The 11,072-nt window shown below is 43.5% G+C and overlaps 1 protein-coding gene across 1 annotated transcript; it reads right to left on the bottom strand.

The window, feature by feature from the left end:
* Positions 1–7,605: 7,605 nt before the first annotated feature.
* On the bottom strand, positions 7,606–11,072 carry LOC308165860 (ferroportin; the record flags this gene model as incomplete). The annotated part of the gene is made up of 8 exons (XM_080540035.1): positions 7,606–7,874; positions 8,395–9,081; positions 9,241–9,495; positions 9,755–9,881; positions 10,129–10,244; positions 10,425–10,584; positions 10,757–10,824; positions 10,970–11,072. The coding sequence occupies 8 exons, from the start codon at positions 11,070–11,072 to the stop codon at positions 7,606–7,608; spliced, it is 1,785 nt and encodes a 594-aa protein (XP_080396161.1).

Below are 11,072 nucleotides of genomic sequence, written 5' to 3'. Positions count from 1 at the left end.
CATTTCTCACCTTTCACTTTTTTTGACATGATACATTAAAATGCTCATAACTTTTTTAAAATAAAGGGCTATCTCAGTCATTCAACCAGTTATGAATAGCTGAGAACTTCTAATTTATGGAAATATTAAAAAATGAAAATGTCAAAATGCCACCATGTGAAGGGTTTTCCCAGGCCACCACACATATTGTATTCCACCCCTGTACATTGGACCGCACATTTCAAATCTTTTATCTAGTATTTTTTGTATATATAGTTATTTTTTATCTTGTCGTATTATATTGTTATTTATTGTTTTTGTTTGCTATGCGCTGTGGATGAGAGGGAAACGCAATGTCAGCCCTCTGTATGTCTGTACATATATTGGATTGACAATAAAGCTGACTTTGACTTTGACTAATTATTCTATTTTTTGTCTATCTTTGCATAATCGTTCTGACATGGTTTGTTTTTGTGGACGCTACCAGCTTGGAGTTGGTTATGTCCGTCCTTTAGATAGCTAGTTAACATTAGCATTATTGACCCATCCAGATCGAGATTTTTTTTTATAACTGTCTGTACTTTTGTACGCTTTCATCCTGGCGGCAGTGTAAGGGGAAGGATTCTCCACAAGATATATGTAGACATCACCGACCTGGAGCTCTGGCAGCGACTTCGCTGTTTTTAGTGATTGAAATACTGCGGCGGGTGCTGTATATGGATCGCAAGTGTCCAAAATGTGTAGTTTGTTCACATATCTTTGTTTTTCTTCTTTTGAGAGGTGATCTAAATAATCGTTGCTTGAAACAGGTGGGAAAATTACAGGTCAGTGCTGCAGTTCTACGGAGTTTCCACTATGTTTTGCCCTCCAGGGCTCTGCGCCAGTCACGTGACTGCAAACTATGAATTGGAAAGCTGTTTGTTTTCAAGTTCTGACAATATGTTCATTATTTTCAATTACAGAAGCGGTGAAGCAGTGGAACAAGTACGCAGCGATGTCATAGTCGGGGAATATCTAACCATTAACTGTTAAAGTTTTGTAAATAAAAAGTTGTATTGACACAAGTGTAACTGTAATTGTACACATTTTTGTAATTGAAAGTTATTGTTCATAATTGAAACATTGTTGTACTGCGAAATTATATGTTTTTGGCAAGGTATTAGTAAAAGGGGGCAGCAAGCCAAATTATGTTGTGATGAGTTCTTTCAGAGACGTCCAGAACTAGGCCAGATCACATGTCGTTTAGGGGAGTTACTTGTTTTGCAGGACGTCATTCAACGACTTTTTGATGACCAGAATACAACCGGCTGTTTTAGGTCACCAAAAAGTTGTTGAAATGACGTCCTGGAAAAGACGTTAAAAAAATCCCCTAAACAACATGTGATCTGGCCTAGTCCTGGACGTCTCTGAAAGACGTCATCATGACGTCTTTATAACGTCTTTGTATAACGCCTGAACTAATGATAGAAGTTGGTGAATAATTGATGAATGGAGTAGAGAGCTAACTCAGGGCTGCCAAGTTTCACCAAAAGTTTGGAGTGAGATTTTTTTGGCGGTGGAGCGACCCAAAACTGTGCACGTTTTGGCGGCAGCGGCCCCTCTCTCCCACCCAATTATTTGTGCTAGTTTCCTGCAATTTTACATGTTGTTCATAATAAACCAGCACAAGAAATGAAAATATTTAACATTTTATAAAACAAGACAAAAATTCAGACAATATATCATATTTATGAAATCTTAATGAACAAATACAGTAGCCTACAGACTCTAAAAGAAAATTGGGCCCCATCAACAGGACTCAGCCCCTTGGTCAGCAGCAGAAAGACCCTTGGTCATCATCTTATATACAGTGCATTGCTCATAGATGGCTATCATGTTATACAGTAGGCTACATACCAGGGTTTTTCCTGGGTCAGAATGAGGCCTTGGTGGTTGATCTTGTGCGCGCGTAGCGCGGCCACATTTTTTTTGAGGGACCCCCAATTGTTGTATTGTAAATTGCAATTACTATTTATTATTACTATTGTAGGAGCCAGATATGGTCCTGTGATACGTGTTGTAATTCACTGTGTGCACATGGGGTGGCGCTGTCACAATACCTGAGGCAGGTATATCAGGTAGCACATGTTGTTGTTGTCGTCAGGTGTTGACCCCGGAAGGGCAAATAGGTTTGACCGCAAGGGCGCTAAGTTTGTTATTGTTATTGTTTGTACCAGTGATTAAGCCATTGATCGCACATAGTAACACAATAAATGTTTATTATGCAGCAAACCAACGACTACGGATCTTATTATAACCAACAGCAACACATCAAACTAGGACGCACGGCGCGTCAACCGGACAATCCGTCGGGTTAGCATCTCAGTAGCAAGTAGTAGACTATGCTCCTTTAACAATTATTATTAATGTACCTGGTTATGTTACAGTAGAGAAACAAATGCATTTAGTAAAGACTTACGCCAAATTGGTGCAACCCAGTCCAGTAGGCTACCCGATACGATGTTGTAATGTACTGTATGCACATATTTTACTACCACGGTTGCCAGACGGAATTGACAATGTCCAGCCCAACCGGTCTAAAAACTGCAGAATCCACCCGTCCAGTACCAAAAGTAGCCCAATCTGGCAACACTGCTTGCTACGTTCTTGCAGCTCGCGTGAACACAGGTTCTTCCACAGGGCTGGACTTAGGGGGGTGGGGGCCCCTGGGCTTGAGTCATTGTTCGGGCCCCTACCTACACTAAAAATGATAAGCTACAACTACACCAACCAGAACCTATGACCAGAAACACACGTATCCCAATGGAGTATGTTATTGGCATAAAGCACATGAAGAAAAAGCAAGTGTTAGGCCTGAACCAAGCGGTCAAATGTGGCAGAAACCCAGAACAGACGGACACAGAGACAAGGGTGACAATAATAACATTTTTATTTAATAAAGACAGACAAAATAACAAACCTACACTAACAGGGCCTACGTGGGGGGAGTGTGTGGGTGCCTGAGACGAAATGTAAGTGAGGTGTGTATTGGACAGCTACAGTATGTGTCTGGGCGCGAGTGTCTGAACTCATGAAGCATCTACGACTGGTTTGAAAAACCCAGTAAGTTTTGGAGTTTTTCTCAGTGTCTCCCTTTCGCGTTCCACTTTTTCATTTTTCATTTTTCTTTTTTGCGCTCCACTCTCGTAATTCCTCCTGTCCGCCATGATCATGACATTGACAATCGCTCCACCAAAGATGATGCCCCTGCCCTGCGCGTGACGCGTCGATGTAAACCTCTCCATTGGCCTAAATATACAGTATAATTAAACAAATTAAAACACGTCATTCATCAGAGCGTCCAGTAGGAATAGTGATAGGGGCTGTATTTCCATGCCCGCGGGGGAGGGGGGGGGGGCTGTATTTCCGTGCCCTGCGCTGCGACAAAACCATTTTTTCCAATTTGAACGTAATTTATGAATTCAAAATCAAAGAGCAAATATTTATTCATACATTTGGATTTATTTTGGGGCCCCTTGTAGCCCGGGGCCCCTGGGCTCAAGCCCAGGGTAGCCCATGCATAAGTCCGGCCCTGTTCTTCCATCAGCGCTCGCCTGCCGCTTCGACTGCAGACTCAAGTTAACGCGCGTGCAGAAAGATGCCACGAAACTCAAGTCCCGTAAAACAAAATTCTCGCCGTGAGAAATAGAGATGCGGCGTGAGAGCTTGAGAACTGGTTGAAATGCGTGTGTCTCCCGGTGATTGCGTGAGACTTGGCAGCCCTGGCTAACTAGCTAGCTAGCCAGCCCTGAGCTAGGTTCAAAAGACAGACAGTGTTCTGAGACACAGCCAGCTGTCATACCTGTTAGGTGCTTAAGTCCAGAAAAGGTCTGCCGGCAACAAGGTCCGGTGTTACAGTTGTGAAGCTCAACTTGTAGCTTAAAAGACTGTTGCTCATGGACAGTGTGCTAATCGTAGCTTCTAGTGCTAAGCTAACGAGTATAACAATAACAGCTGTTTAAACAAGCAATACAACCTGCTACTGTCTGTGTACAATAATGTTTATTGAAAGTAACAATCAGCACTTCTTATTCAGCATGTTACTTTGCTAATAATTTACCTGTAGGCTAGCTGTTTACATTCACATTTTAGCAGACTTTACTCTGTTCTTTATGTGATTGTCTGCTAATTAATTATGGATGTTGTGGGCAAAGCAAAGCATTCCGAGACTTTTTTACTTTGTAAATTAAGAGATTCTTATCTTATTCAGAAATCATCAAAACTAAGCTGAGATGTTATAATAAAGTAAAAACTCCTCTAACCATGCATTTTGTTTATCGCCCCCCTCCCCCCCCCCCCAAAAAAAAAATACCGGTACTAGTATTTTAAACTTGTCCCATTATTGTGATTAACTTTTTAATCGATTGACAGCACTAAAAACCTGAGCAAGTTCTGTAAGATGGAGTGTGGTGGGAATCAGTACCAACAGCTAAAAGAATTGTATGCACTGTGGAAGATAAGTGATAGTTCTTGCATTGACTTAATCTGTTATCACAATTAACATCTTAACTATGCACTATCATGGTGATAATAAGCAATAAGAACTCATACTGTATCAAATGAGGTTGTTTGAGTAGACAGGCTGCCTGCATAGATTCCTCTACAATTACATAACTAGCATTCCAACACCAAGTGTTCCTAAGTGTTCATTCCTGCAATGGCATGAGTCTAGACAAAACAAACCATTCCTCAAGGGTTACTTTCGGCATTAATGTGGGACTGTATGTATATTTTCTGAGCCCAATGAATAATTGCATTCCAGTGAACAGTTCACATGATGGAAACACTGGCCAAAAAAGTGTCAGGAATGCTGAACTGCTCCCAGAGTGTTAAACCATACATCTTTGCAGGCCTAAAGACAGGCAACTTTCTCAAATGGAACAAAGTTCAGTCACGTTAAGCAGAGCCTTTCATTTTCAGCTGGGAATCAATTTAAATGTCAGCATCTCAATTTGGGCCAGTCTGGTTTAGAAGCTCAGTGTAGTTTGACTGTTATCTGATGTGTTTGACCTTTACTGAAACTTGTACCATAACAACGATATTAGTGTGTTGACATCCCAGTTTTCTTATATTGTTTGACTAAACTAATGTTCTTTGAAAATAGAAATGTTACATAGAACAGGTGGAGTCCGATGATGAAGTCACTCATTTAGAGGAAACGCAGTTTCCTAAAATAAATCCTGTCTTTCTTCCACTCCCTCCTAGCAACCGAAGGCAAAAAGGAAAGCCAGTTCAGGTGCTCGTATTAACCCACTTTTATAGTGCATGGTGAGGAAGTTACAGAGAAAGTGTCTAAAATCAGACTCTCTACACAACGGCCTCTCTGACCAAGGTAATACTGTAGGATCACTATCTGAACTTGCTTTAGTTGAATTTAGGTCCCTGCTGCAATTATGTGGGATACACAATCAATTCCTCACATTGTTCCAAAAACAAACATCTAAACATCTGAACTGGATATATTTTGGACATTTTCTAAATGGTTATTGCGATATTAAACTGTCGTTTAATATCAAAAGAATACAAAAAAATGACATTGACAGTGAGTTGATGCGTGTTGATGCGTGTTGATGCGAGTTGATGCGTGTCCACCCATAAGAGCAGCTCGTGATAGCCTCTGTGAGTTTAGGAGATGTGAGGATTTAGCTGTTTCAAAAGCAAACTGGATATACCATTGCGTCATTCTGCACACTGCCTTGATGTCTTGTAGGCGAGAGCCCATATTGACACTGACCTCTGTTGGCTACAAGAGACATTGCAATTGAAGATATCACATACATGTAGTACAGTGCTGAGGTCTTCTAATCTAATCTAAACTTAATCCAATAGTAACATTAACTCATGAAGGCTGAAAGGGTGACTTTATATAAAAGTGATTAGTTGTGACTGGTTAGGTTCACACACAGTGTTTGTGTGACATTGTGTAGCACAGCTACATTTCTGGGCAGATATGAAGTATGGCATCTCAACACATGTTCTCATTCCAGAACTATGGGTCTGACATTCATCCAATTGTCCACTTGTCTTGGTGCGTGTGAGTGAAGCATTGAGACATATCAGCTTAGAACACTAAAAACAAATGTACACATAACAATTCAATTCAAAATACAAAGACATCATAATGCATATTTATTGTTTATCATAAATAACAGTCTGAATCAGAAAAGGACAACACATGATAGATTTAGTACTGTAAGTCAACAAGACATCACAGGAAAATATGCTATAAAAACAAATAAATTGTAATGTGGAGCTGCTTGCATGACAAAGATTTCAACTTTGGTGGTATTTCCACTGTACATAAAGGTGATGTGCGCACATACAGTAGCTGAGAGAAATGTCCGAGTCATGCTTTCTTCTACTGTACTGAGGTAAGGTTATGTTTAGTTCATGTGAACTATAACAAAAAAGGATGCATATTCTAGTGTAACACAACACTGCCTAAATTCATGTGCATACAGACCTATTGGGCTATGAAACACTGATTTCAAACATGTCACAAAATGAAAGAGTAAAAATCTGGTTGCTATACATTTGTAAAACTGCATTAATATCACTCTATTTCTATGTGAGGGAAAAGCATTTACAATTTGGAAGCTATTTTCAGTTATCTAAATACACAAGCAATTATGGTCATTTTGTTTGAAATGTGTGTAGAGAACATGCTTTTCTCAGATTTCAGTGCATTGACTTTTCTTGTGGCCGTAATATGTTTTTTTTTCGGATCCAGTTTTAATTCTAAACCTGATTCATTGATATGCATTGAAACGTATAGGCCTATTAGTGATTGATTTGAAAGCTAGGCACATGTTTGCCTGATTCATCCACAGAGAAACAGACCAGGAGAAGATTTCAATCGCATCCTTCCTCTTCTGTCCATCAAGGGGGGCTTCCTTCATCATCTTCAGTATCTCACAATCTGACACCAAGTTCCCTTTAAGTTTCCTTTTGTGGACATCCTGGATTATTTCCAAGTGGACGGATCAGTAACATGTATGCCACTTGTTAAAGTACTGTATAGTCCATTTTCTGTTTCACCGTCTTCTTCACTTATGCGCAGTTCTTTACTGTGTGAAGGTTAGAAAAATCCATCAATCCATCCATCTTCCCATCCAAAAAGCTGAGTGGGTGAACAGGCTACCTTGATGAAGCTCTGGCAGTAATCCAAAGTGGTTGGAAAGGTGCTGCTGCAGCCCGAGCTCAGCCTGCCTCTGTGTCCTGTTGCCTCTGAGGTTGGGAAACCGACCAAGGTGGGAACCAACACTGCATCTGTTGCGACCATATCAACTTATTTACAGAAGGGAGAGGGCGGCTCCTACTCTAGTTCACCTGAGTTCTGGTTTGCTACCGTGGCACTTGGCCATGCAGGATGAAATCCACCAGTGGGGGGAGGACAGACACTTGCTGTGTTGTGCTGAAATGAATGACTGAATGGGGAAGAGGGGGGGGGGGGGGGTGTTATTGCATTGTTGCTATGAGCAATGAGAATGCCGCAGGAACAGGAGAGAGACATTCATTTCACAGGCGCAGGAGTGGAGTCTGTGCACGTGAATGTCACGTGCTTGTGTGTAACGCCGCATGGCCTTTCTACGTGTTACGGCGTGTGAGGCGGTGTTTTCTCTTGGCTTTGCGCGCGTACAGGAAGTACATGGTGTGTCCGGTGGTGATGAATAAGACGGAGATGATGACCAGGATGCCAAAGTGCTGCGGTTGCGGGGCGGAGATGACCATGATGAAGTGGAGCAGGTCCATCAGGTAGTTCATAGAGCTCTGGACGCCGTTGACCACGCCTCTCTCAGACTCACAGATGTTCTCCTGCAGGAGTTGAGTCACCGTTAGGTCGAACGACCACAAACCTAGAACACAAAGAACACATGCAGGGGTTCAACAGACTGCATCAGCCTACAATGCATACACCTGAATCTGTATTAATCACAGGCCTCTAACAAGAACTGCTGGCAGCATTCCTGGGATAATTTACAAACAGTGCCACATGACTACCACACAAACCTATTTCAGCATGTGACCCTATTCAAGTTCACACCTTTTCAACATCCAGTCAAGTGAGCCCTGGCCTATTTGAGCTATCATGTCGCCAGAACATCTCAGCGGATACTATTCAAGTGCATGCCTATCCAAGTGCACAGGTTGCAACATAGAAAGAAAACCACAGTGACATGCCAATATGTTATTTTTGAATTTGATTAACAATAGCTGTATGAAGCCATTTAGGAATGGACAAACGTCAATATTTAGTTTATTTTCCTATATTAGAAACACGAGTGGCACAGTTGCTTCTGTAAATCCATGGATCAGCAAATCACAGCTGAATCCAATTGTAAATGATGTGGCTTAGTGACGCCCCTCTCTACTCACCGATGCGCGCTGTGATGACACCCAAGAACAACAGGATTATGGAGATGTAGGACTCCGGCGCCGAGCCTGAGGGCATGTTCTCAAACAGCACCGTGTTGTTGGTCCAATGGATGGAGGAGCGGTCAGGGAGCAGGGGCTGGTTGCTGCCTCCCCTGAGAGGATAGGTGTGCTTCTGCCTCCGGCCTGCCATCCCGCCGGCCTCCGAGGATGAGCTGTTGGTGTCTAAGAAGGGCATGAGCAAGCTGAGGTCCATGGGGCTGCCGGGGGCGAACACAGAGCACACGCACAGCAGCAGGCACACCAGGTGGAGGCAGCTGGAGATGATGCCCGTGTTGATCAGGCCGTACGCCTTCCTCAGCTTGGTGAACATAACGGTGCCCATCAGACCCGTGATGGCCGACACACCCATCAGCAGACTGAGCAGAGAGCCGCTGATGCCCTGAGTGTAGGCGTACCCGGTGGTGATGCAGTCGAAGCCCAGTACGGTGGTGTAGAGGAAGGCTAGACCCATGCCTGCCAGGAAGACGTCCTGGTGGTAATAGGCGCTCCAACCATCCTTACAGGTGCTGAGGAGCCAGCGGAACCTCTGGAAGCACAGCGGCAGGTTGGTGATCTCCTTCAGGTTCAGGCTTATGTTGCAGTTGTCTGCTGTGAGGGCTGGGGCCTCTCTCACCTCCTCATTCTCCCCTGAGGAGTAGAGGAAAATGGTTAGCCGTGAAATTAACCTTATCCACTAGTTCTTGGTTTTTGGGGGGGGCGATTGTGTTCTCAACAAAGTCCACTTTTCCATTAGAGACATGAATACCGTGAATACAGTGTGTATTTGTAGATGATCGGTACACTGACCTTGTGACCCTGTCCTGGTCGTCCCCTCCAGGCAGGCCTGATCTAACTCCAGTACGGGTGGTTTGACAGACAGGGCTGGGACAATGCGGTACACCCGGGACAGGAAGATAAACTCCACTATCAGAGACACCAGGTTCCAGCCCAAGATAAAGCCGCAGCCCACCACATTAGAGGCCAGGGTCATGACCTGTCCTACGGCCAGCGGCGCCAGGATGTTGGTCACCTGATCAATCCGCCGCATGGTCGCATTCATCCCTTCGTCGGAATCAAAGAAGATACAGAGGTTGGCTTTGTTGGCGTTGCCCATTCCACATCATAACAGGGTATTCATAGGACTAGAGTACAGAGAGCATACTGTACTACCAATATTAACTCAAGTCTAAACGATAATGCGAGCAATTTATTCTCGTTGAGCTTATCTGCTTAACGAATAGATACAGTGTGGATGTAAATACAAGGATGTAAAGGTACAAGAGAAAGCATGGTGCGAGGGATTGTGTCAACGGTGTCTCACCAGCAAGGTGACCACGGTTATAGCCAGTAATAACCACAATCCAATCCCTCTGGATGGCGATGGTCAGCGCCGTGCTTGCGAGGTTAGCCACATCTGCCAGGACGATCACCACCGTATAACAAACCACCTTGTGTGAGTTTTGTGATGCAACATGTTACTACACATGACAGCACAGCGCAGGAGCAGCAAGAGGCTCAGCAGCAACAGGAACAACATGGACACAGAGCGGTAGAAACAACAGCAACGGTCACAGAGCGCATTACTCTCCGAACCGTATGCTCTAACGTGGGACAATGTACTAGTCATGAACTCAATCAAGGAGATGAGGATTAGAGAGGTCACAGTACAGGAGGTTTAGGGAAAGATGTACTCACAGTTAGCCAGCCATCCCAAATCTGCTCAATCCATGATTTATATGAGAAGACCAACATGAGCACAATGCTACACACCGTCACTGAAATGTTCTGAATGAACAACGATGCGTGTGCCACTAAAATGGAGGGGAAGAAGAGACTGTTTCTAGAATGTGAAAACCCAAAGCACAAAAAATATCCTTCAGAGTTCCCAAAAATACTGCCGCGACATCAATACAGTACAGTACATGACGAAGAGAAAAGCAAAACAATCTGAGGCCAGATTCTTGAACTGTTAAGGAATGTTGTGGATCTACCTTTATTCCTGGGGTTACGGTCAACCCAGTCTCCGATCAGAGCACCGAGAATGAGCACTGACCCAGCCACCACCAGGCCAAACACGGCGGTCAGCAGCAGATTACGACCGTACAGCTCGATCAGGAAGACCGAAATGGCAAAGTGCCACATGCGGTCACCCTATTTAAAAACATGAACAACAACAATATGTTTTTTTACAATATGTTTTTACTTGTGTTTTCACTACATCTTAACTGAAGCACCAGTACCAGGAGTGGCCCTGCAAGGAACTCTATGGTATGGTTGTTTGATTTGTATGTCCATAGCTGTTACACAGTAAAAAGGTACATACCCACATTGACAGTGCTCCACTGACATAGATCAGGAATTTGGGACCCCTGAGGTAGATAAGGGCTGACCCTAAGGTGGCAGAAAAATAAAGTGACAGTAAATAAAATAAGAAAAAACACACTTGATCTTCAACATTGTTCTTTGGCTTAGCATTAGGCCATTAGCATTAGGCCATTAGCATTAGGCCGCCTCTTCTCAGTGCAGCTTTGCTCACCTGGTATACTCCTAGCCTTCCTGGCCCTGGCCTCTCTGATGTCATCAGACTCAAACTCCACCACCACCCCTCCGCACTGGGCTGCGTCTGCTCGCAAAGACAT

This window comes from Nansenia antarctica (assembly GCF_963989245.1).
Source record: "Nansenia antarctica genome assembly, chromosome: 10".
Lineage (NCBI taxonomy): Eukaryota > Metazoa > Chordata > Actinopteri > Argentiniformes > Microstomatidae > Nansenia > Nansenia antarctica.
The sequence above is the reverse complement of the archived record's forward strand: the minus strand, read 5'-3'. Positions and strand labels throughout refer to the sequence as shown.